This window comes from Chelonoidis abingdonii, chromosome 9 (genome assembly GCF_003597395.2).
Source record: "Chelonoidis abingdonii isolate Lonesome George chromosome 9, CheloAbing_2.0, whole genome shotgun sequence".
Taxonomy (NCBI): Eukaryota; Metazoa; Chordata; order Testudines; family Testudinidae; genus Chelonoidis; species Chelonoidis abingdonii.
The window spans coordinates 12,459,871-12,487,461 of NC_133777.1; the positions used below are offsets into that span (position 1 = coordinate 12,459,871).

At 43.6% G+C, this 27,591-nt stretch overlaps 2 protein-coding genes across 6 annotated transcripts in view; one reads left to right on the forward strand and one right to left on the reverse strand.

The window, feature by feature from the left end:
* Nucleotides 1-27,591, forward strand: part of CHLSN (cholesin) — a 210,943-nt gene that overhangs the window by 50,696 nt on the left and 132,656 nt on the right. The window lies entirely within an intron of this gene.
* LOC116832919 (uncharacterized) lies at nt 14-27,540 on the reverse strand. Its single transcript, XM_032794050.2, has 2 exons — nt 27,443-27,540; nt 14-1,616 (listed from the first exon to the last, which is right to left on the reverse strand). Exon 2 carries the CDS (start codon nt 1,566-1,568, stop codon nt 540-542), a length of 1,029 nt encoding a protein of 342 aa, XP_032649941.1. The 5' UTR covers nt 1,569-1,616; nt 27,443-27,540; the 3' UTR covers nt 14-539.

A 27,591-nucleotide genomic window follows, 5' to 3' on the forward strand; every position in this document is an offset into this window, starting at 1 on the left:
AGGGGAGAGAATGTTCTCAGGTTAGCACTGTATTTTTTAAAATTATGGAATACTGTACAATATATCACAGTTCTGCCAATATCACAATTTCAAGACTTTTTTCACTCTTGGGCCATATTTTACTGCTTATGGCCCTTCGAATTAGCCATTATTTGTATAATACATAAATATTGTCCATCTCGAGTACACTAAATTCCAGTTGCATGAAAATACAGTTATAAAAACAGAATGTCTTTCCCTCCTGATTTTGTCTTTGGTAAAGATGCTTTTGCTGTGCTTTTGTTTATTTCTGTGCTTGTGCATCGAAGTCATCAAGAAAGCATGCTGTTCTGGCATAAGTATGTGTTAGACTTTTTGTTTTGGTTTAGAGAAATTCCAACATAAACCAGTTCCTTTCATTTTAAAAACCTTGACGGTAGGTCCCAAACAACATTTTTCTTCAAATATTTGTAAGGTAGGTCTAGTCTTGGGCCAAAACCAAAGGACAGTTCTTGATAAAACAAGTGAAAATGTTTAAATACTTTGTGCGGAGAGGGATGTCAGTGAGACCCATTTTCACCATGTATATCTGTTACTGGTATTTCAAAACGATTGTTGGTAGTATCTTTTCTGCAAACTTTTGTGAGATTCATTAGGATTTTCAGTATTCCAGCCTGGCATGGTTTATGAAGACAAAGTATGAATATCAAACTAATGCAGTTCTCACTAAACAACACTATCTCTGCAATATTCATCATTAGCTCATTCTTGGGAGTTCCTATAGTTTTGTGTATCTTTAATGTGGTCCTGGAGAGAATCATAATGTTGTAAAACAGACGGCAAACAAACATTGTTATGGTTATAGTCAGCACAGCCAGATAAGCTTGAATATTCTCTCTCAGGGTTGGAGCTTCTGGTTGTGCTTTTTTAACAAAAAATAGAATAAAACAGAGTATCTGGAAAAACAATGGAATTCCAAACCCAAAGCTGAATTTAGTAATCTCATATTCGGGCCATGCGAATAATGGGTCTAACTGGCAGTCTGTTTCTTTGTGGTAGTTATCTGTGCCTAGCAGTGCCACCACTACCAGTGATATGCAGAAGGCACATGTTAGTACAAATCCAACACATAACACTGGACTTTGAGTTGCTTTGGTCATCAAAACAGTCCTTGGTGGGAATCTATTGAGTAAAAAAGCAAGAAGCATCAAAATCAGAAGATACTGAGAATTGAAATAACTCACATTGAAAAAAAATGACAGAGCGCCACAGCCTAACTGGGTTGCCATTAAATAGTCAGGTCTAGTTATGACAGTGAATGAAAAAAATATCATTACAATATTGCTGATGGTGAAATAAAAAAGAAATATGTCTAATTTTTCCAAGACACTATGCCGCAAATAGTTCTTTATGAAGATGGTCAGGATAGATATCCCGGCTATTAAACCTGTTGGTACAAAGAAGACAATGTAGCAGTGCATAAATCTTGATATGACATTTTGAGAAACTATGAGGTCTTCTATTCCAATAGATGGGTCGAAGCTACTATGGCTTGGATATCTTATCCATGTCATGTTGTGAGAAATCATCCTTCTGTGTAAAGCTATTTCCTCTTTTGTGAAGATTGAAATCGCAACCTAAAATGAAAATAAAACACATCTTTAAAAATACAGTTTAAATGGTCCCTCATTCACGTTTTTAGATTATTTCTAGCCAGAAATTCCTGATCTCTTATTCTTCAAATCTATTTTTTCAATATAAGGTAGTCACCTTTTTATATTTTATAAACATTACCAATTTTCATGTTAGTAATTTTCAGGTAGCTTATGTAGTTTAATTATTTGTAGTAAGACAAATCCTGACTGCTCTACTCTTATCTATGCTCTCCTGTCCCCTCTACTTTCCCTCCTCCCTGTTAGGGTATGGCTACACTTGAAATTTCAAAGCGCTGCCGCGGCAGAGCTTTGAAGTGCGAGTGTGGTCGAAGCGCCAGCGCTGGGAGAGAGCTCTCCCAGCACTGCGCGTACTCCACATCCTCTACGGGTGTAGCTTGCAGCGCTGGGAGCCGCGCTTCCAGAGCTGTGGCATTGATTACACTGAGGCTTTACAGCGCTGTATCTTGCAGCGCTCAGGGGCATGTTTTTTTCACACCCCTGAGCATGAAACTTGCAGCGCTGTAAAGCGCCAGTGTAGCCATGGCCTAAGTCTTTGCAGATATGAAACTACTGCAGTTCTGCTATGCAGAGGGTGGGAAGGATTCAGTGACCCTGCCTTAAAGCAGGGAGCTGTAGGGTGCTAGAGAAGGTGTTGGATCTGTTGCTGTGTGGAGCCAATCTTCCTCACCATTTTGCCAAAAAGTGATGCATACCATCTGCAAGGGAGCTGCAGCCTGTAGACTAGAAATGTTGTCACAAATGGCTTCGTTACAGTGCTGTGGTCAAGATGAAGATTCCATGTCTCTTGGCCCCTGCTGACTGCCTTGGAGCACAGACTTTTGTACTCAGGCTGTGTGCTGGGAGATGCAAAGATACACAAAACATGGAGGAAAAAAACCATATAATTTCCTTTGTTTTTTAAGTTTTAGATTTCTTCTGTTATGATTAGCTTTTTTCATGATTGCAGTCCATGCTGAGAAGGCTATTTAAATTTAAGGGGAATTACTGTTTGAGAACTACTCAGAAAGAAATGACCTTTCATAGTATTAGATCTTCATCCATTAATAATATGGTCATATTATTTTAAATACTACAGAGGCCTAGATCTTGTTATGCTCTAAAGACTGGGAAAACTTAATTTCTCTCCCTTAAATTTTAGATTATGTTCACAGAGACATTATGCTCTTATTTGTCAAGTTTCAGCCAGGAACATGTATTTTACAGTTGTTATAAATTCCTGCAGATAGGGGTTTTTAGAGATAATGCTGACATGCTGTTAACTGTAATGGGTCTATCTCATGTTGCTCTAATAATTCTGCTACCATGCAAATGTTTTTTTTTCTTTTAAACAAATAGGAGACTGTGTAGGAAAATAGTTGTTCAAGAGTAACTGAATGCAATAAATATGGATATATACATTTTTATAGCCCACCTAAAAGCATGATTAATTCACTGTCAAAAAGGTAGTTTCTATGCACTTTGTACTGGTAAGTCAGCTGCTTTGGAAAATATGGACTTGTTTCTCATTGGATAGGTAATTTAGTTGCAAAAGATGAATATATAATTTTGAAACAGCTCCTTGCTGTAGATAATTAACTCAAATATTTTATTTTTTGGAATTAGTAAGTTTTAAACTTCTACTGATCAAGTATGGTGCAAGCACTGAAAAATGGTTTAGTATATCTAAAGTTTAAAAATATTGCATGCTGTTTTCTGAGCTTTTTTCTTCCACTTTCTTGGCATACAACCATTTTAATTTTGCACTAAGTCCTAGTTTTAATGGAAGTTTCTTCACTTCGTTCAATTGTATGTAAAGCTGATCTGTTCAAGCAGCGTCTGTAGACAATGAATCAGAAAGTGATATGACAGCACACTGGGTTTTTTTCCCTTATCTGAAGGTTCCATAGAGCCCATGATAATGACTGGAATAATGTACCTCCAACTGTACATAAGGCTTTTTTACACAAAGGGATCTGGTGACATAAACTTTTAATATAAAGGCATTTTTTAATTGACAGCCTCCTGTAGAAAATTATAACCTTATCTTACGTATGCTACGGAGGTAGATTTTTATTAATGTTCTTATAGATAAAGCAGATCCTTCTAATTCTGTGTGTCTCATCTTTTTTCTTTTCTTCCCCCATCCCTCATGTTTCTTAATGCTTCTAATAACGCCCCAGTTAGTCTGAGTTTTAATAATATTTCTATTCCAAAAGGTATATGTGATTTTGATTTGTGTGTGTGTATGTATATATATATATATGTATATATATATATATATATATACACACACACACACACACATACACACATGACATAAAAAGGACAGGAGACTAAACTGTTCTGAAATAAGCCCCCAGAGACAACAGAGACTGTGGGAGTTCTCTCACCACCCTCCTTGTTGGCCTAAGATGAAAAGGGCTAAGTGTACTGTAAACCTGGCCCTAGAGAGAGAAGGGCTACATGGAGGGTCACAGTGAGCGGCTGAGGCTAGTATAAACCGCTTAGAAGTGCAGGATCCACGGGGCAAGGTCAGAGCTCTGGCACACTATACAGATACTGCATTGCTCTAACTACACTAACGTAAGCCCTACGCTTCTCGTGGAGGTGGAGTTGTTATATTGGTGTAGTAGGGCACTTACATTGGCGAGAGCAAGGCTGTAGTGTAGATACTGACAGAGTTGGGTCGACATAAGCTGCCTTTTGTCAACCTAACTCTGTAGCATAGGCCAAGCCTTAGAAAGGCCAAAGCACAAAATGAGATGAAACTAACTAGAGCCATAAAGGGTAACAAGAAAACATTCTATAAATACATTAGAAGCAGGAGGAAGACCAAGGACAGGGTAGGCCCGTTACTCAATGCGGGGGGGAAAGACAATAACAGAAAATGTTCTAAATGACTTTTTTGTTTGAGTTTTCAACAAAAAGGTTAGTAACGATCAAACATCTAATATAGTGAATGCCAGTAAAAATAAGGTAGGATCTGAGGCTAAAATAGGGAAAGAAGTTAAAAATTACTTAGGCTATGTCCATACTGCATAGCTATGCCACTAAAGCCTTGCTGCTGTAAGGCACACAGCGTAGCTGCTGTTTGTTGCCAGGAGAGAACTCTCCTGTTAACAAAATTAAACCACCCTGAGGGGTGGTAGCTTTGTCAGTGGGAGTGCATCTCCTGCCGACAAGCGCTGTCCACACTGGCACTTTTTGTCGTTAAAACTTTCATCGGTCAGGTGTGTATTTTTGTAATGACATAAGTGCAGTGTAGACATAGCCTTAGTCAAGTTAGATGTCTTCAAGTCATCAAGGCCTGATGAAATACATTCTAGAATACTCAAGGAGCTGACTGAGGAGATATCTGAGCCATTAGCAATTATCTTTGAAAACTCATGGAAGATGGGAGATTCCAGAGGACTGGATGAGGGCAAATATAGTACCAATCTATAAAAAGGAGAATAAGAACAACCCAGGGAATTACAGACCAGTCAGTTTATTATCTTTCCAGTTACACAAATAAATCAAGCCATCAGTTTGCAAATACCTAGAACAATGGTCTCAAAACTTTTCAAGTCACACCCCTCCTTAGCCTTGTCTGCTCCTCCCCTCCAGGAACTGCGGCCAGAAGCTGGGGCCAGGAGCAAGGATGCGAGGTCGGGGTAAGGGGGTGGACAGAGGTAAGGGAGCCAAGCCTGGGGCCAGAGCCATGGCTGGGCTGGGAACCAGGGCCAAAGCTGACGACAGGGCTGGATGAAAGCTGGAGGCATGTAGGTAAGTATAGCGATCAGTAGGTTTCTGGTATAGTGTGGTTTTTTATGTGACCATTGCTTATTTGTACTGTAATGTCCAGGAAGTGGATCTCTTGTGTGGACTGGGTCCAGGCTGAGGTTGATGGTGGAGTGGAAATTGTTGAAATCCTGGTGGAATTCCTCAAGGGCCTCTTTCCCATGGGTCCAGATGATGATGAAGTCATCAATTTACTGCAAGTAGAGTAGGGGAGCTAGGGAATGAGAGCTGAGGAGGCGTTGTTCTGTCAACCATAAAAAAGCTTATACCCAAATAAATTTGTTAGTCTCTAAGGTGCCACAAGTACTCCTCGTTGTTTTTGCTGATACAGACTAACGTGGCTACCACTCTGAAACCTGTTCCCAGAAAGTAGTTATCAGTGGTTCGCAGTCAAGCTGGAAGGGCACATTAAGTAGGGTCCCCCCAGGGATCAATCTTGGGTCAGGTTGTGATTGATATCTTTGTGGATGATTTAGATAATGGTATAGAGAATACACTTATAAAGTTTGCAGGATACCAAACTCGGAGGGGTTGCAAGTGCTTTGGAGGATAGGATTAAAATTCAGAATGATCTGGAGAAATGGTATGAAATAAATTGGATGAAATTCAATAAGGATAAATGCAAAGTACCCTACTTAGGAAGAGACAATCAATTGCGCACACATAAAATGGGAAAAGACTGCGTAGGAAGGAGTACTGAGGAAACAGATCTGTGAGTTATAGTGGATCACAAGCTAAATATGAGTCAACAGTGTAACACTGTTGTGGAAGGAAAAGGGAAAAAAAGAAAGCAAACGTATGTTTTAGCAGAGATGTATTAGCAGAAGTATTTTAAGCAAGACACAAGGAGTAATTCTTCCACTCTACTCTGCGCTGATTAGGCCGCAACTGGAGTATTGGGTCCAGTTCTGGGCACCACATTTCAGGAAGAATGTGGATAAACTGGAGAAAATCCAGCAGAGAGCAACGAAAATGATTAAAGGTCTAGAAAACACAACCTATGAGAGGAGAGAGAAGAAAATTGGTTTATTTAGTCTGGAGAAGAGAAGACTGAGGGGTGGACATGATAACAGTTTTCAAGTACGTAAAAGGTTGTTACAAGGAGGATGGTGAAAAATTGTCCTCCTTAACCTCTAAGGATAGGACAAGAAGCAATGGGCTTAAATTGCAGCAAGGGAGGCTTAGGTTGGACATTAGGAAAAACTTCCTAACTGTCAGGGTAGTTAAGCACTGGAACGGATTGCCTAGGCAGGTTGTGGAATCTCCATCATTGGAGGTTGTTAAGAACATCTTAAATAAACACCTGTCAGGAATGGTCTAGTTATTATATAGTCCTGCCTTGAGTGCAGTGCTGTAATAAGGGCTAGGTGAGAGAGACACTTGCCTTGGGCGCACAAAGACGAGGGGCGCAGAAAGCCAGGGGAGGGAGTCACGATCGGTGCTTCATTCTTTGGGGCGCAGAAAGCGGCGGAGAATTCCACAGCTGGGGGAGCCCCAAATCTATCTGCAGTGAGGGGAGGGGACAATAAAAGAGGGGGAATTTCTGATGGCTGGGGCAGTCTGTGGGGATGTGTGAGGGGGGTGGTCCCAATCAGTCTGGGAAGGGAAAGCAGGAGGGAGGTCTGTTTTTGGAGTTGGAGGGAAATGTGGCTTCAGGTTTCAGTGAGATCATTTCAGAATAAGAGCTCTGGTATCCTAGCCAGAGGGGAAGGGAGGGGTGGAGAAAGGTGGAGTCACTGCTTGGCTGAACTCCAGAAGAAAGGGGGAACCTGGGCCCGAATGGGAAGTGAATGTCCTCACCCCCAGGGTCAGGGCTGTGCAGCAGCTGGTGCAGAAAGGGGCCTAGGGCTTGCCTTGCCTGAGAGATCCCGTGGCTACCTTCACCTTGTGGGGCCCCTCTGGGCTCTCTTCAGATTGGGGCGGGGGGGAGATAGGGCAGGGGCTAGAACTGTCATGGTCAGAAGGAAGTTAGGGTTCCATGGTCAGCACATCTCTGCCCCATTCACCAGAAGGAGAGTAATCCTGCTCTGCAAACTTGAACTCCCAGCATTCTCAGGACACAAGCTGATCCCTAGTGGCCACTGCTAATATCCAGCACCTCCCTCCTCTCTTAACCTGTGAGTCCCTCTCTGGATTGGAACTGGACTGGAATCAAAGACCATCTTGGAAGCAACATTACCAGCCCAAGCAGTCAAAAACCATGAGTTACACCCCCAAAATCACAGGCTCTACCGCCGCCACTTCATTTATTGCTCGGGGCATACAAAGTGGTGGGGGTAGGGGGGAAAAGGCCGCGATCGGTGGCGCTTCGGTGGCAGCTCTACCGCTGCCGCTTCATTCATTCTTTGGCAGTGGTTTGGTGGCAGGCCCTTCCCTCCGAGAGGGACTGAGGGACCCACCACCAAAGAGCCAGCCCTGGGGGGAGTGCAATTTTATATTCTTGCCTCATGCAAAAATACCCAGTTACGGCTCTGCGTGAGTGCAAAGGACTGGACTAGATGACACTTGTATGGTTCTGTCAATAAATGGCAACTTCTTACTCAATAGATCTGCTCCCTAGGTGTATCCAGAGCTATACATTCTTCCCTTCCAAATTTTGGACTATCTGAAAGCATTTATTTTGAAACAGCACTGGTCAGGCTAAGTGTCCTCAAATTAGATCTTTCAAACTTTATTTTGAGTGGTGGAGATGACAAGTTCAGGGTTCATGTGAATTTCAATACTATTCCTTGCTCAAAAGAAAGAAGCAGACAGTCTTGGATTACACTGGTCTACAATTTTTGAGAAGTCGTCTGCTTCAGAGATAAAATGTGCTTTTTATTATGTATTTTGATGTGCTGAATTGAAATATGACAATTAAAACAACTGATTGGCTACTGTTTCTAAGATATTTAAGTTTTTACATTTTATGTCTATGTATATTGTGTAGATAGTAGAGTTTTAATCATAAATTGTAAACCTAGGTCTTTCATGTTTTATGGTTGCTTACATATAATATTTCACTTGTTCTGTTATGTAACACTTAAAATCAGCAAAAGGTTTATATATAAAATTTATTATGAAACAAAAGGCAAAAAACTATTATGTACATAGTTAGTCCTATTCAGCGTCTACTCGGCACTTTTGGCTTGTCTCTTGTATTCATTAAATGGAGCATCTCTTGTCATGTCCAGCAATGCTGCAAGCATTGATGGGCTCCATTTGCCTGAGACGTTTCTCCATTGTTGCAATGTTCGTGAAATTGCTTGCCGTGCTCATCGCTCACTGCTCCGCAGTTGTGGAAAAAAATCTAGATGAGAGTGCAAAAATTATCTTTAGTGACATGTTGCAACCAGGCTTTGTATGCCTTGAGGAGGTTTCCCCAACACACTTGTAGTTGTCTGCCTTGTTGTTTCAGAAAAATTTATTGCCACTAACTAGGCTTTCCATGCATCTTTTCCTTGCCACGCAGTAGCATGGGTCAAATGCATCATCTCAAAGAAGTTCACGAATCTGAGGACCAACAAAGACACCTTCCTTTATCTTAGCTTCACTTAACCTGGAAATTTTCCATGAGGACTTGAAAGCTGCTTTGTTTTGTCAATGGCCTTGACAAAGTTCTTCATCAGACCAGCTTGATGTGTAAGGGGGTAAAAATCTTCCTTGATTCATCAAGTGCTGGATGCTGAACACTTTTCCTCCTAGGCTCCAATGACTGTCGAGTGGCCAGTCTTTCTTGATGTAGTGGGAATCTCTTGCACGACTATCCCATTCGTAGAGAAAACAGCAGTACTTGTGTATCCAGTCTGCAGACCAAGCAAGAAGCAAAACCTTAACAATCGCCACGAGTTGCCACTGATGTTGTCATAGTTTATGCACCTCAAAAGTTGTTCATTTGCAGAGGTTTCTTTCATATGGATGCGATGACCAACTGGAATTGATGGCAAAACATTGCCATTATGCGGCACAGCAGTAAGACTCGTCTTTGATGAATCAATGAACAGTCTCCACTCCATCGGATCGTGAACGATGTTGAGGGTGCCATCACACCATCGATGTGTTGCATGCTACAAGATCAACCTTCATGGAAGAGATGATTAAGACTTTTTCGAATCTGAACCGACTGGAACCCTAACATCACCTGCACAGGATTCCACTGCTGTAGTCTGGAGCCAACGTCTTCCTTACTCTTGATAGTTCCAAATCCTTGACAAGGTCATTCAGTTCACTGTTGTTTGGGTGTGGTTCAGCAGGAAGGAGAGGGGAAATGTGGGTCCTGTAATTGATGATTCAGACAGAATTTCATCCTCTTCTCTTTCCGTCTCTGACTCAAGTGAGAATGATTCCTGGGCATCCAGGACCGGCAGTCCTTCTCCGTGGGTACTAGGCGTATATCTGACTGGAATGTTGGGATAATGCACAGTCACTTTTTCTTCTTTGACACACCTTTCCCACTGGAGCAACCATGCAGAATAACAATGGCTGGGTATGATGTGTTGGTCTTCCAATCATTGGCACTGCAAAAGGCAAGATTTCACTTTTCCTGTTTCACCACGGAGCGGAAGATTTGTTTGCAAAGTTTCTAGCCAGTATGTGTGGGGCCACCTCTTGTCCGATCTAATTTTGCAGCCAAATAAAGTGATAGGCTTTTTACCATATGTGGTATACTGCGTTTTTGTGATGCAAAAGTCACTTTCACCACAAACTAACGAGAGTTATCTCACTGTTGACACAAGTACGTAGGCATGTCGCTCACTTTGGCTAAACAGAAATGTGTCCCTTTGCAAAATCAAACACTGACAAATAAGAGAGCACGACACTGTATGATTTCTAGAGCTGATATAGGGCAATTTGTTCAGCAGAGTGATGTAAGCTTCATTATGATTGTATCCATGATTTCTAGGAATAACATGGTGCAATTCATATCATGTATGACACAATACTAGCTTCAAATTGCATCATTCATTGTTTTGCCTAAAAAGCAAGTATTGTCCAAACCCAGTCATAGATTTATTCATAGATCCAGTCAAAGATGTATGTTAGTCATTTCCGGTTTAAATTGAGATCCCTTCCCTTTATAAGTCACTTATCCTCTGCCATTCCCAAGTCAAGGGACGTATATACTGACCCAATAGCATATCTTGAAAACTAGAGCCAATCAACAATTTTAAGCATCATTTTCGTTCTCAGTGACCCAGAATTAGTAAAGTTTGACTACATTTATTTCAGAAGCATTTTGGCTGTAGAGCAGTGTTATCAGCACAATTTTGGTAACAAAGTTTAACTTCCATTTCCTGTGCAACAGGAGAAAAATGTTCATGCGTTAACAGTGACTTCTTGTAGTTCCTCATGGGAGACTGTAAAGCATTTTAAAAAACCAAAAAAACGAAACAAAAAAAAAACCTAAGAGAAAATCCAGAAATTGTTCCTTACAAAATCAGATGGTGCAGTGCTACTCCCTTGGGTCTGCAACTACTTCCTTATGTTGACCTGCAGTCAGGTACAACTTCTCTCAGCTGTTAACTGCATGCCAGTCAGTCTGCTGCAGCACAGGGCCTGCCTGACTTGCTGCCTTTGCCCTATCTCTCCCTTGCTGCTTTCGTTCCCTTTCTTTCTGCCAGGGAACCTCCCCAGTAGTCACAAAATACTAGTTTCCCTAATCCTTCTCCCCTTGAATATATTGACGAAAACCCATGTGTGAAGGAAGGGGTCAAAGTAGGTCAAATTTTGGGCTTTCAAGTAGGATAATATTTTTCTGTAAACACTGCTATCCTGGTATGGTAGCACTTTAAGAATATGAATGAAAGACCTGGTCCACGCTACAAAGTTAGGTCAATGTAAGCCACCTTGCGTCAACCTAGTTGTGCATGTGTCTATGCTCTAATTTGTCTGCTGCCAATGTAAATGCCCCATTACACTATGCAGTAGCACCATCTCCCTGGGTGGCAATGAGCCATGGTCAACGTACTATGGTTGATGCATTGTGAGTATAGACACTACATGGCCTATTTTGACCCTAACAATCCTCTAGCAACTGTCCCACAATGCCTGACACTGAGTGCTCTGGTTACAATTGAGAGCTCCACTGCCTGTGGATCACTGAGACTGGAAGCCATCCTCTCTCACTTTATAAATCCTTTGTATTGTTGAAATGCCATTTCCCGATTGTGCAGCTTGGCAAGCACACCTATCAGTTCTTTCTTGTGTGCAGCTGCCCAACTGACCATGACAGCTACACGATCCAGTTGCACTCCTGCTTGAAGTAGACAGCAGGTATTGGACCTCTTGAGCCTGTGAAAAGAAGAGGCTCATCAAACCCAGCTGTGGAGCAGTCATGAAAACATGGAACTCTATGAGAAGATTGCCTGGGGGATGCAGGCAACAGGTTGTGACAGGGATCAGCAGCAGTGCCATGTGAAGGCAAAGGAACTGCTGTAGGCATACCAGAAGGCCAGGAAGGCCAATTGTTGATCTGGTGCCGAGCTGCAGACCCACCGTTTTTACAACAGAGATGCATTCCATACTTGGCAGAGACTCCACCAGCACCCCACAGAGCACATTGCACATCTGCGTGGAGGCTGAGACACACCTGTCATGAACAGTTAGGAGGAGGAGGAACAGGAGGAGAAGGATGGGGGTCATGCGACTGGGGTGTCCAGCTATGCCACCAGTGAGGATTTATTTAAGACTCCACTGCAGTCTAGTCAGTCCTGGGAGCTTAGCACGATGCAGGGGATGGAACCTCGAGTAAGTGTGTGAATGCATTTCCCAGTACGATATTTAAATATACAGATGGTGCCCGACCCCAGTGTAGCAGGACACATGTAGTGACTTTTCATTAATTTACTCATACTAGAAGACACAACAGACAGAAGTAAGGTTATCTGCTTTTCTTTCTGCTTTAGAGTTAGTTGGGGAGGGGCATGCAGAGCACTTTGTTGATGTGCACAGGGATGTCCCTTGAATCCTCCTTAGAAACTTTCTTGGAGGTACCCTGCAATCCTTTCCCAAAGTTTTCTAGAGCTGGCAGTCTTATTTCTTCCCCCACGGTAGGACACTTTCCCACACGAGTTTGCATTGGTTTTAGCATTATTCCTGGAGAAATTCTTTGCAACTGCAATGCAGCAGAAAAATTCCCTCTCCCTACCCCCGCAGATTTCCTTTGTTTCCTTGCAGAAAATGGTTTCTGTGGGAAAGCAAAGAGAAGCTGCACCAGTACTCACTCACCCCTCCTTGACAGCTCAGATGTGTCTGTTTGGGCAGCTGGGGGGCAGGGGAGAGGTAAATCACGGGAGGGAGGGAGAGATTGGGGATGCCGTGGCCACCCAGGGACATTAGTCCTAGCTGGTGAGGGCGGGGGAAGGGAAGGATGGAGATGGTGTACTCCCTCCCCCTTCCCTGCATGGAGCAGCCAGGGTTGGATCAGATCAATCCCCAGAAACTTCTCCTGGCTGCAGGAAGCTCTGCACCACTGTGGGGGAGAGGGGTTGGAGGAGTGAGGCTCAGGGTGGGGGATGTTCCAGGTCGAGGGGATGGGTGCAGGGGGGATGCACAAGGGTTGGGTGGTCAGGGGGGCCCCCCATGCACCCACCCCGCATCGGGAGTCCCCAACACCCAGACCTCCACCCCACTGAGCCCCAACCAGCTGCACCCTGATCCCGCATCCCCCTCCAAGCGGCAATCCCTCAGTCTCCCTCCCCATGCCCATTCTACCAGACCACATTACTGTGGCTGACTGTTAAATTGCTCTTTCAAGACCTCCCTCAGCTGCATAGCTCTGCATTGAGCTCTTCTAATAGCACTTGTGTTAAACCTAGCAGACAGCTGCTCCACCTCTGCCCTCCACCCCAGTGGCAGCTTTTCTCCCTTTTCCTCACAGATATTATGTAGGACACAGCAAGCAGTTATAATCATTGGGATATTTTTCTCACTAAGATCTAACCTTGTGAGTAAACACCGCTAGCGTCCGTTCAGTCTAATAAAATCATATTCAACTGTCATTCTGCACTTGCTGAGCTGGTAGTTAAATCTTTCCTTGGTCCTGTTGAGGTGGCTGTTGTACAGCTTCATGAGTCTGGGGAGCAAGGGATGGTCTGGGTTCCCCAGGATCACTGTTGGCATTTCAAAATTCCCAATGGTAATCTGCTGGTCAGGAAAGAATTTTCCTCCTTGCAGCTTTCCGAACAGTTCTGTGTTCTTAAACATTACTCCTGAGGGAATTCCTTACCACTGTATGCACGCAGAATTCATGTCCCACGCAGATTTCTTTGCTTCCTTGCGGAAAAATGAGGAAGCAATTAAATCTGCAGGGGACACAAGCTCCTTCCCCAGCAGCCTAGGTACGTCTGTTCAAGTACCCAGAGTAGCTGGCGGAGACGTAAATCAGTGCAGTGGTGGGAGGGATCATGCACACATGGGGAGATGTCAGTCGCTGCCTGGGGTGAGGTGGGTGCGCATACATACGAGTAAGAAAGATGCCCTCTCAACTGGATAATGCGGCAGGCTTTGGATTGTTTGGAAGTAGACGTGATGCAGACTCTGTCACCTCAGGCAGAGCAGAAAATGTAGTAGCAGCCTGCCTGCATAGTTGTTAATGTTCTTATTGTTAATGTTGCATCTGACGAAGTGAGGTTTTTTTACCCACGAAAGCTTATGCCCAAATAAATCTGTTAGTCTTTAAGGTGCCACCAGACTCCTTAATGTTCCTATTATTAGTGCATTGTTCCCATTCTTAGTCAATTCTCCAAGGAGCACAAAATGCATGTAAAAGTTTTAAGGCTCCTTTACATTGCCAGAGTGGTGTAAACAAGCCTTATTGTAAATGACAATAAGGGAATCCTCAGATAGGAAAATCTATGTGCTTTCTCGCTCTTGTCCTGTGCCACAGTGGTATAGTGGGGTTAGATTACATCTCAGGATCTATTTTAATTACCCGTTAAAAAAAAAAAAAGACTTTTAAAGCAAATAAAACATTTGTCAAGCAGTCAATAAAATGTCAGGACAGTCAGAACCAAGCACTTCCCAGAGTAGCCAGCCGTGTCCAGATGTGGTTACTAAAGGGCAAAGGGATATTTGCTCTTTTGCGCAATGTGAATGGTCTTCACATCATGCATCACAAACAGCTACACCAGCTTCTTGTGCTTGAGAATTTCCTACAGAACTGCATGTGGATGGGAACAAATTATTTTACACATCCTGTAATGTTGTTCTCAATCATGACTGATGGTCTGTAATTGTGGATCATTTTGCATCAAAAAAACACAAACTGAAGGAAGGTGCAGTTCAAGAGGAAGGCAGAAACAAACATCAGAAGATCATTACAAGTGCACTGAGAAACAAAACACAGGCGGAGAAAGATTGTGTGGAGGTGAGTGGAAATATAAGAAAATATTATAATACAGAAAAATAAGATTAGCTTAGAAGAGCTATAGCAATAGGGTCTCTTTGCTTGCTCTGAGATCTTGAATAGATAGCTCTGTTTTTTAAACTTTTTTTTTTTTTTTTTAAGTGATGACTACGATCAGTTTTCTGTTGATGATGATGATGATGATGATACATTCTACACTATAACTTTTGCACTTGCACGTGATGTTTTACAGTTAATTGTAATTTAATCATGCATTTTTGTGATTGATTGCGAGTCTTGTTGGATACAGAGGCATAAACCAAATAACTAAATATTATTGTATGTGTATGTATGTAATCATGATCATTTACTATAAATCCAAATTAAAATATAGAAATTCAGAACTAAATATAATATGAATACATGTATTTATATAAGATGAAAGATGTTACGTGGATAGTAAACATTTGTGCTCACTCAAGATTTATCTAACGTTTACTTTCAGATTTGTACAGCATGGGTGAAGACCCTAGCAGATACCAACATCCCCTTGTCAAAGACTGATCACCCCCTTGTAAGAGAATTTTTTGACAGCAGGTTCGGAATGGTGGTGCCATTCCTGGTAGGACACAACTGACTGAGACGTATTTACTTGATGTGTATGTCAAAGAAAAGGAAAACTTAAAACTGAAGCTTAAAGATGAGAAAATCACTGTTATCTTTGATGCATGTTGTGATGATGAGGCAAGATCAGTTAATTAGAACCTGATTACAGTAGGCATGTTAACTTTTTTGGTGGATCCAGTGTTTTTTAGATGCTGTTAATCATTCAGCTATTTCACAGGCTGTAGTCAAACCAGTAATTGAGTATCTGATTGATTATGAAAATGTTGTCATAATTGATACTGACAACACTAGTTACTTGAAAAAGGCATTTGATTCTGTTTTCTACACAGTTTCCAAATTCTGTGCATGTCACCTGTTTGGTACATATTGTTAACTGGTGAATCATTTAGAAAGCCTTTTCAGCTGGTTGATACATTTGTAAGGTGCTTCAAAAACATGTTCTGTAACTCTGGTAGTGGGAAAGCGAGGTACCTTCATTTCATGAACCAGAAACTACAAGAGGAGTCTCCAGATGCCAGAGCATCCATGACTCCTAGCCCAGGTAGAACATGCTAGAACAGCTGGTTCCATGCTGTTCAGTATCACTCTAAGAACTTTCAGTTCTGCAGAGTTCTTTAATGAAGAGTGCTACTGTTTCTGGGAAAACTATTTAGAAAATGCTAAGTGCCTCAACTGAGTATTCACTGTTGAAAGTACAGATCACTTTTCTAGTATAGAAATCTGAAAAAATTCTCAGCTTAAATCTGGCATTTTGAGAGCAGGAAGCCTTGCACTGCTAAAGTATTTGACCTTTGAAGAACTTCAGATATATTTCAGTTCATATCTAGAGTTCCCTTCAGAAACCACTTCAGAATTTTTCAAATTTAGGGAGGCAGAAAACATGTCCTGTTGAAAGACTTGCCCTGCCTTGATCTCTTTAAAGAGGCATTCGTGAAGCTTCTGAAAAACTCATGGGCAATGGGTGAACATGCCCTTGGGGGGAGGCTAGCCCCTGGCCTCTCCCCCTCTTCCCGAGGTGCCGTCCCTTCTGTGCCCCCTACAGTGCTGGAGTTCGGAGCGCACCACCCACACGTGCTCCCAGTCCCATTGCTGAGCAGGCGGCGAGGCTGGAGCTCAGTGAGTTCCCAGCCCTGGGCGGGCAACACCACCAGAGCACAGCAAGGGTCCAGCCCCGGGAGGACAAGCACGGCGGGGTCTTATGCACACCACGGCCCCCAGCCTCCCTGCCCTAGCCTCTCGGCCACAAAAGGGAACAGCAGCAGGAAGGGTCTAGGCACAGAGCGTGGGGCCAACACTGATGTCAGTAACACATGCCCTGTGATCCATCAATGCTTGCACAACCATAGAAGAGTAGCCCTTTCTGTTGATGTAATCTGTGGCAAGGTGGGCTGGTGTCAAAACAGGGATATACGTGCCATCTGTTGCCCCACCACTGTTTGGATTTGCAGCAATGAGGTTCCCATCTGCTATTTCTTGCACATTTCCTAGAGTCACAGTCCTGCATAGCAGGAGATGATTGATTTATCCTACATGCTTGCATGACAATGGCCCCCAATGTGGATTTTTGAACTCCAAAATGATTTCCCACTGACCAGTAGCAATCCTGCTCTGCCAGGTTCCCAAGTGCGATCACCAGTCTCTTCTCAACTGTTAGCGCAGGTTTTGCTCTGGCTTGCCTGTGTTGGAGGCTTGGCAGACAGACTTGCTGGAGGATTCTCTGCAGCTTGAGGTCTTCAAACCACAATTTGAGGACTTCAATAACTCAGACATAGGTTAGGGTTTTGTTATAGGCTTGGTCTACACTACGCGTTTAAACCAACTTTAGCAGCGTTAAACTGATTTAACGTTGTACCCATCCACACTACGAGGCCCTTTACATCGATATAAAGGGCTCTTTAAATCGGTTTATGTACTCCTCCCCGACGAGAGGAGTAGCGCTAAGATCGGTATTACCAATATCAGATTAAGATTAGTGTGGCCGCAAATCGACAGTATTGCCTCCGGAGCGGTCATCATGCCACAGTGGCACCACTGTGACCTGTCTGGACAGCAATCTGAACTCGGATGCAGTGGCCATGGTAAACCAACGGAAACAAGCCCCCGCGAATTTAGATTGTCATTTTTCCTGTGCCCAGCTGTGGAGCTCTGATCAGCAACGGGTGGCAATGCAGTCCCAAATCCAAAAAGAGCTCCAGTAATCGGACCGACGGAGAGATACTGGAATCTGATCGCTGTAGGGCGAAACAAATCTGTTTCTAATAAAAAGCTCCGTTACAGAAGAACGAAATGCAAAGTGTTGAAAAAAAATCTCACAGGCTACACAGTGCTGTGTGAGAAGCGTAACGGGAAGCCAGAGACTCAAATCGGAACCTCACAGGAGGGAGGGAGGGGTACTAGAGCGATCTCCCATCTATCCGCACAGTTCCACAGACAGTCTCCGAAAAGATTTGTCATTCTTGGCTGAGCTCCCAATGCCTGTAGGGCAAACACATTGTCACGGTGTTGGTCAGGGACATAGCTCGTCAATTACTCCCCCCCCACCAACATTCCCTCCACCGCCACCGTGAAAAAAGGGAAAGAAACGTTTCTTGACATTCTTTCAGTATCACCCTATGTCTACTGAATGCTGCTGTAGACAGCGCGATGCTGCAGAAGTGAAGCCGCCAGTATCCCACTCCTCTCCCCTGCCCAGTGGCAAACGGTGCAGTAAGGACTGGTAACCCGTCCTTGTTTTCACCCGTGAGTGCTCCTGGCTGCTCAGGTGAGGCTGGCCAGGGGCGCCTGGGTAACAAATAGGAAGACTCCCGTCATTCAGTAGAATGGTAACAGAACGGCTGGTAACTGTCTTCATCAAAGCAACTGGGGGCTTAGCTCCATCAAGCCTCCCCCCTTTCACTGTGTAAAGAAAAGATTCTGTCTCATGCCTGGACCTGCAAAGGAGCGGCATGCTGGGCCGCTCTCCCCTGCACCCAGCTTATGTCCCTGCCTGCCTGTCATACGCACCAAGGAGGCCTGCCTCCCCTCAATTTTATGTCACTAAAACTCAGTGTTTCTATTCTAGGCATCCTCTTTTAATTACTTCCATACACAAATGGCGGGGAGAACACATCGCCACCGGTAGCCCAGGAAAGTTGGGGGGAGAGGGAAGCAACAGGTGGGGTTGTTGCAGGGGCACCTCCATGAATGGCATGTAAAGCTATCATTTCTGCGGGATCTGACACGGGAGCAGCTGTGCTCTCTGATCACTGGTTCCTCTATGTGCACTTGGCCCATATTCTAGCAGGACTGACTCTAATTTTAGAAACCATAAAGGAGGGATGACCTCGGGGAGTCATTCCCAGTTTCTTTCCTTTGTGCCCCCAGCTTGATCTCAGCCAGGGCACCCATGATAGCGCAACAGTACATCAGAACGGACATGATAACGTCATCTCATTTGCCAGTTACGCCGGCAGCAATGGTACCAAATCAGTAACACTGCCTGCTATCATGCAAAAGCCAAATGAATGCCGCTTGTAGACGCTGGCAGTAATCTCATCTGTCCACGGATCCACAGTACTACATTACCATATCACTGTAAAAATAAAAAAAAAAAAAAAAAAAAAAAAGCTGAATGGGCTCCATGGTGCCGTGCTATGGCAACTGCCAGGGCAATTCATGGGGAATAAGGGCACGAAAGATGTCTTGCCATTGCTTTCCCAGAGGAAGGAATGACTACGATATTTACCCCAGAACCACCCGGACAACGATTTTTGCCCATTCAGCCACTGGGTTTCCAACCCAGAATTCTATAGGAGCGGGGAGACTGCGGAACTATGAGATAGCTTCGGAATAGCCTAACCCACCCAAGTGCCAACTGCTCCGAAATCTGACGCTAGCCGCGGACCATGGACGCACAACACACTGAATTAATGGCTTGAGTGTGGCCACGTGCACCTCGACTTTATACAATCTGTTTTATAAAACCGGTTTATGTAAAATCAGAATATTCTCGTAGCGTAGACGTATCCATAGAAGTGGATGGGTGAGATTCTGTGGCCTGCATTGTGCAGGAGGTCAGACTAGATGATCATAATGGTCCCTTCTGACCTTAAAGTCTATGAGTCTATGAGATCTGGTCATTTGGTCTTTCGCATTCCGAAGTTCTGCAGCTACTGCTCATCATCCCAAACCTACATTGCAATGTGATCCCACCAGTCAGTACTTGTTTCTTGAACGCAGAAGTGGCATTCCACCGTCTGCAGCTGCTCTATGAAGGCCACCAACAGCCTTGAATTGCTTTCGCCTAGGTGAGACAGCAATCTGTCCTCTACAAAATTGTCATGTCCTCCCTTCCTGTGGTTCTTCCTATGGCTCTGCAACTATCAGAGACTCATTCTTCCTGTATTTTCAATGCTCATGACAATAGTGCAGAGCTGGGTGGGCTCCATGCTCCTGTCAGAGATGATGGACAGTGAGAAGTGCCACACAACTTTTGGGGATTTTAAAAAAAAGTTAGGAAAATTATGGGATATGGATGGCATTATGTCATGAAGTAAGTTGCATGCTGGGAACTTGACTTCTTGCTCACAGTCACTGTTGGGTGACTCATTTCTGCCCCACCATGCATTGCCAAAAGTTGCCAAAAGACAGTGTGCTGGAAGATGGCAAGCTGCATAGTGGAATACCTATCCATAGTGCACGCCACTCTATCGACACTAGCATTCCTGGTGAGTATGTGCAGTGCCGATACAAGGAACCAAGTATACGTGCACATGAGCGATAAACTGACTATGCCGGCTTTAAGCCAACTTGTGTCAACAAAGTTTGTAGTTTAGACATGACCAAAGAGGCTAGACTGTGAGGTAATGAAGGGAAGCTGGGCACGTGGAGGAGAGGGGTCACTTGTTTAAGGAATCATCCTACACAATGATATTAGGAGGCTGAGATAAATGTGAGATGTTCTTTCTTTGGTTAAAGAGCTTTTTTCCCTCAGCCTCCTGTGATATTTTCATCTGAACCGGTCAACTTTTTGACATTGAGCATTTGTAGTTAGTTCTGGCTCTGTAAATGTTTCCATTACTGTTTTCTGAACTCCTTTCAGACTGCTGGCCAAGTAACCTTTCAAGTAACCATGTCCAGCAGTTCCCTTACATGGAATCTCGGTATAGCTTTTTAGCAGGTTACTTTTATGGTAGTATCTTTGCTTATGAAAACGAGAAGGTAGCTTTAGATTTCATTGTAAATAATATTGACCTGTATCAGACTATTGAAAAACCAATGATAATGTTGATGTATGTTTGAACTTGACCAGGATTTGGTCTTGGTACTGATGTTAGCTCCATCTTTTGACTATAGCCAAGGAAATCATACTTGCATCTAACTCCCCTTCTGAATATCCAAAGCATAAAACTAAAGAGACAAGGAAGATTAGACATAGAGCAGCAAACTGCAGAAGTAACAACTTAATGCCTTAATAAATTGCATCCTCTTGATTATTGAATAAGTAGACTTATCCTGCTGCTTTTGTGCACAGTGACATTTTAAAGGAGATTTTATCAACCTGTGTAGGCTTAATTTATTCACATTTGTCAAAATAGATGCCAGAAACAAATTAAAATTACAACTGAAGGCTTGTCTACATTTTTTTCCTTTTCCTCTTCCTCCCTTCCTCCCCCTTTGGTAACCTAAGATGTAAATTTAAACTGGTGTGCATTTAAACTAGTATCATTCCTCATGTGGGTGCTTCTATTCCACAAGTGTCTTTTTTCAGTTTAGTTTGTCACTTTGTAAGGCGTTTAAGCTAAACTGTACCAAGGCATTCACACTAGAGTTACAGGTGTGGGGCGGGAGGACTGGTTTGTTACTCTGCTATAATTATACCCATATAGATAAATAATTAGTAAACTGGTAAAACTTCCCTGTGTAGATAAGGTTTGTGTTTTAACCTGAACAATGCACCGTACTAAAAAAAAATTCCAGGGAAACTCCCCACATTAGTGAGCTCTTACCAAAACAACAAGCTGTTTACAACTTTCCTTTCCTTAATCAATAAGCCCACAGTGCCTGCTCAAACTCATGAACGCGTGGTCCACCCCAAGAAAATAAAAATATAAACACAAGATGCTATTTTTTGTGTAGTTAGAGGCTTGTGGTGTATCCTTGAATATTTTTAAACTGGAATATTAGCAAGATAAAAATGAGTACTTTAGGTGTCAGTTCATCTTGTAAATTGCTTCTGGGAGGTTCTTTCCTGCTAGTAGTTTAAAAAACATACAAACATCGGTCTTGTCTTTTCATTTGCTACCTCTTCAGGTGTGTTTTTGAAAAAGGAGAACATATGCTGTCAGCTGTGAATTCAGACTAAGGTGGGAAAGATCTCTCCCATAAGTGTAGGTTCAGTCCAAAGGACTCACTATCCACACTCTTTTATATGGATGGAGGGGACAAACTAACATTTAGTGCCATGGTTCTTTCTCTGACAGACACTATTCCAAAATCTATTTTTCCTACTTCAGTTCTATCCTATAAGGCGCACAAAGCTTGGCAGGTGTTGAGCGTCCATAATGCCAACTGATTTCAAAGAGAGTTGAGGATCCGTAACACCTTACAAGAGGAGTTAAGCAACACCTCACAGGATCGGGTGTTTCAGTGGAGGAGCATGGTCTCTAGTGGTTATAGAACGGGGCCAGACTATTGGGGTCTATTGCCATCTCTACAGCTGATTCACTGTTGGACAATTGGCTTAGCCTCTATATATAATTTGCTAATAGTTATTACTTCTAGGATGCAGAATTTTTAAAGACTGAAACCAATGCTGCTTTGTGAATTCACTGTCAAGAGTGCGCTAGTATACTAGTAAACTCTGACCCTGAGGTTCAAACAAGGCTTCTTTGTTGGATGTATGTGATCCTTTAATCTTCAGGGAGATAATCCTGGTGCCCACATCTTTTTATGGTAGTCTGTTATGCAAAGTTTTCAGGCCATGTGGTCAGAAATTTTTTTACTGCAGGGAATCAAATATAGTAAAAATCTTAAATGAATCAAACTTTAGGCTAGGATCTCATCCTGGCCCTGCGCAAACTCAACAATTCGTGGTAAAGTTCAAGTTCTGTATGGTATCACTGGGGACCATTATTTCCTCCCTGGATCCTGGAGATTGGCACGCCGCCCTTGACATGAAGGACGTGTACTTCCATATAGCGATTCATCCAGCGCATAGACGTTTCCTTCGCTTTGTGGTTAACCGTGAGCGTTATCAGTTCACGGTCCTGCCTTTCAGCCTTTCCATGGCCCCCATAGCATTCACCAAATGTATGGCGGTTGTGGCAATCTCCCTTCGGTGGCTGCAGATCCAAGTATATCCGTATCTTGACAACTTATTCGAGGGAATAAGTGCAGTCCCACGTTCATATTACCACAGCCATGTTTTGCCAGCTGGCCCTCCTGCTCAATATCAAAAAGTCAAATCTGGAGCCAACCCAGAGAATAGAGTTCATCGGAGCAGTCTTAGATTCCAGAGCACATGCTTCCGGAGGGCCGCATCCAGTCATTGGCGAACCTCATCCACAGCCTTCTCAACCTCAATGGTGAAAATGTGCCTGAGCCTTCTGGGGCACATGGCCTCTTGCACGTTCATGACCAGACATGCCAAACTGCAACTCTGCCGACTTCAGGCCTGGCTCTCTGCAGTGTATTGTCCAGGTTGGGGCAGCCTGACTATGGTGGTCACCGTCCCAGAAGTGGTCCTAACCTCTGTCCAATGGTGGTCAGTTCTCGGGACAGTTTGCAAAGAGGGTCCCATTTCATGCCCCTTAACCATCCTTGTCCCTGGTCACAGATGCTTTGTCTCTAGGATGGGGCGCCCACCTGGGGGACCTCTGGACACAGGGTCTATGGACCACAGCCAAGTTATCTCTTCACATCAATGTGTGAGAACTGATGGCAGTGCGCCTGGCTTGTCAGGCATTCTGGGAGCGTCTACATGGTCGTTGCATGGTGCTTCTCACAGACAACACCACAGCCATGTTCTACATCAACAAGCAAGGGGAAACCCAGTCATCCCACCTCTGTCGGGAAGCCATTTGCCTGTGGGAGTTCTGTATAGCCCATTCTATCCATTTGGTGACGTCCTTTCTCCCGGGGGTCCAGAACACACTGACAGATCGCCTCAGCAGGTCCTTCCAGTCTCACGAGTGGTTGATTCATCCAGACGTGATCCACTCCATCTTCCTGAGGTGGGGGTTTCCCCAGGTCGACCTGTTTGCCTCATGCAACAATCGGAAATGTCAAATGTTTTGTCCTTTGCAGGGGAGATACCCAGGTTCGCTGTCAGATGCTTTCCTGATCCGTTGGAAGGACCAGCTGTTCTGTGCCATCCCTCTATTTTTGCTAGTCCACAAGGTCCTGTTCAAGGTACACAGGGACAGAACACGTCTTTCTTCTTCGTAAGAAGAAAGATTAAAAAGAATGGGACTGTTCATCTTGGAAAAGTGATGGCTAAGGGGGGTTATGATAGAGGTCTACAAAATATTAATGGTGTGGAGAAAGTGAATATGGAAGTGTTATTTACCCCTTCATATAACAAAAGAACCGGGGGGTCCATCTAGTCGAGAATCCTGTCTTCCAACAGTGGTCAGTGCCAGGTGATTCAGAAGGAAAGAACAGAACAGGGCAATTGAGTGATCCATTCCCTGTCATCCAGTCCCAGCTTCTGGCATCAAAGGCTTAGGGATACCCAGAGCATGGGGTTTCATTCCTGACCATCTTGGCTAATAGCTATCGATGGATCTATCCTCCAGGAACTTATCTAATTCTTTTTTGAAACCAGTTTTACTCTTGGCCTTCACAGCATCCCTGGGCAATGAGTTACGCAGGCTGAATGTGCATTGTGTGAAGTAATTCCTTAGGTTTGTTTTAAACCTGCTGCCTATTAAATTCCTTGAGTGAATTGTTGTGTCCCAGTATGGACATTCCTATGTTCTTATGAATTCATGTTGATAGATTGTATGCCCTAATAATATTATCAGCTAGGTTTGAGGAGTTCCACCCAAGCTCTGCTAAAATAAGATGAAAATCCTTGCAGATTTTTATAAATCTTTGTTTGCCTCCGATTTGGTGGTTATTGCGTTTAAAGTAAATAGATATGTGGCTGTGGGGGAGGCAGCAGAATGCTTGAAGGCAATTATTTCACACCCTTTCCGCTCAAAAAAATCCAGGCAGTAAAGCAGGCTGTAAATTTACTCAAAACACTAGTATGTCTATCCAACCACAGTTTGGGCGCTTCTCAATGCGGGAAGACAGTTGCATGCTAGCTCTGCTTGAGTTAGAATGCTGAAAATAGCAGTGTGGCTGCAGGAGAATGGGCAGCAGCTTGGGTTAGCCACCCAAGTACAAACCCATCTGACCCTGTAGGTATGTACTCGGCTGGCTAGCCCTAGCCATCGCCTGTGCCACCGTAGCCATGCTTTTTAGCATGCTAGCTTTCTACCCGTGCTGGGAAGCAACCTCCCAACTGCTTTGTAGACATACCCTTGGAGCAGGCCTGCACAACATGCAGCCCAGGGGCTGCATGCAGCCTGCGTGGGCTCACTGTGCGGCCCGGGGGCGGGGGGTGAGTATGTGGGCTCACTGTGCAGCCTGCAGGAGGTGAGTAGGCAAGCGGTGGGTGAGGGAGGGGGGCTGAAGAGGCAGGGGGCAGTGGCGGGGAGTGAGGTGGCGAGCGGGCGGGCAGTGGTAGGTGGGGCAGGTGAGCCGGCGGCGGGGAAGGTGGGGGCTGAGGAGGTGAGTGGGCTAGCGGGCAGGGGGTGAGTAGGCGAGCGGGCAGGGGGGAGGCTGAGGAGGTGAATGAGGAGTCAGTGGCTGACCTGTTCTGCTGGTCTGGTCTGGCTCCTATCCCCTCTTCAAGGGTTAACACTGTCTGGAGGTACCTGCCTTCCATGCCTTCCTCATTCGCACCTCATTCAATCAACAGGGCAATTGATTACAAATGGATTCATTTGTAAGTGGGGGGAAGATCTTATTCTACTTCTAGCAAAAAAACGTTATTCTTTTACCGTAATTATACTACCTTAGTGGCCTGCTATAACATATTACCAAGGTTCAATACCACTGTTTCGGTGGGGCAGCGCTGGGGAAGGAGGGTTTGTTTCCGTGGGGTGGGTGGTTCCGGGGGGGGAGTATTTCAGGGGGGCTGGGCAGTGCTGGGGAGGGTGTTGTGTTTTGGGGAAGCTTAGTAGGGCTGTGGGGGGGTCAGCGGGGCTGGAGTGATTCGCCCTCAGCCGTTTTCTTTGGAGTAATATGGCCCTCGCTGCTTTACGAGTTGTGCAGGCCTGCCTTAGAGCTTCCAGTGTGGAAAAAATGAAGGACTTAACATTCCCTTTCAACCACTCTTTGGTAAATTCTGATGTTCCATAAATTTGCTGCTAATCCTTAAGTTACTACAATGGCATGCGGTGTACTGTCATACAGTTGCATAGTTTATGCTCTGCCTGATTATGCTGTATGTCCTTTCTTTATTGATTTACTGCAAAACTTATCAATCTAGACTCTAAGTGTCTGACAAACAGCATTTAATTTTTCCTCGTGATTCTCCTGTAAGTTACGTAGGTAACATTATCCCCATTTTTCATCTAGGGAAGTGAGACATCAGACATGACATGGAGGCTGAGGCAGAGCCTGGAATTAATTCCATATCTCACGTAATTTAAGTCCTGTGCCTCAACCACAAAAACATCCTCAGTATGTTCTGTTTGTATTAACTTTTTGATATTGTCTTGCTTATTTCTTTCCTACACCTCTTTAGATTATCTCCTTCCTTGCCTTTGTTCTTCTCCATTTCATTATCGTTGCCATTCTCCTGTTGCTCTTCTGTCCACTGTTCCTCTGATTGATGTTCTCTCCCCCTTCCCATTCTGTTTATTTTTTTTTCCTGGCACTACATTGCTGATCTGTTATGCTTTGTGTGCTGGCAGTGAAGGTGTACGTGTCAGACTCCTGTTCCCTGAAGCCCAGGCAGACAGCTAATAAATTATCCTTCACTGCCAACAGCTGGAGCAGAGCAATTCAATGTACAGTAATACACAGGAGGCAATGCAGGACTGTAAGAAGTGAAAAGAAAACATTGAGAGAGAGCCTGGACTCTAAACCCAATTTTTTCTTGTGTTTGGCTGCTTAAGCACCCAAGACTTGGAACCTTGGCTTAATGGAAACTGGCATTTATTTAAAACCTTCAAAGGGGCATCTCTAAATTTGGGGATGATTTCCTTAGCAACCAGTCTATTTATTTTTGTATAAAAAAATTTAGGAGGAGAATCTGTCCTGCATTCTTTTTCCAACGACCAGAAAAATTTCCTTTCATCCAACCAGAAATCTTTGTGCGTAAGATTTCTGTGGCTACCAGCTCTCAGCCCATGATGGGCATATGCAGTTTTAACCCTTGAGAGAAATGCAGATTAGGTTTTCTAAATAAAGTATACTCTGATCAGCCTTCCTACTACTTCTAGGTTCTGCCATGTTAAAAGTTGGGGCAGAATTTATATAAGAGGCTGCAGCTGCTGTACAGTAAGATGGCGAAACACTAAAATACCACTGAAATTTTCTCTCACCTGACAATTTTCTGAGTAGTTGGAATAATTGAAACTTCCACATAAATCTTTCAGGTTTGAAATTATGTGGAATTTTGAATGTTCAAGAAGCTCAGTTTTAAAAAGTTCATCAGTTTCTGTCTAACTGAAACTTTACACTTTTACTTCTCTGGAATGTAAATGAAGCAGCACTAACTCTCTGCATAGACTTTAATCAGTACCATTGACATGTTTCCTGTTATCACGCAATTTTAGATACATAATTCCCAACCATTAAGAAAGTGGTCTGGGTGCTTTCTTAGTCTCTACATCTGTTTATGTCTAAAATTAAATTTTATAATTAAACATTAGTTTTATGAAAATATTTCCCAAATGGGTGCTATTTTATTGTACTTTTTATAGTCCAAAATGATGCAGATGGAAGGAAAAATAAAATATTTACATTAAAACTTTATAGTTTGATCCTTCAGTGGTAATTAAAACATTACATATTTAAAGCAAGGTATAACACTTACCTCTGCAAAGAAATGTTCCACAGATACAACTGGTTGAGGCTTTCTCAGTGAATAGTGAGATGAAATATAATTACTGTTAGGAGGAAATAACTCTTTTAAAATACATACTCTGCTTCCTTCGTAAACAAAGTCACTTTTTTAGTTGCTGT

Bases quoted from the DNA above. Each gene is read 5' to 3' on its own strand.
- LOC116832919 (XM_032794050.2), bottom strand. From the start codon at position 1,568: ATGATTTCTCACAACATGACATGGATAAGATATCCAAGCCATAGTAGC.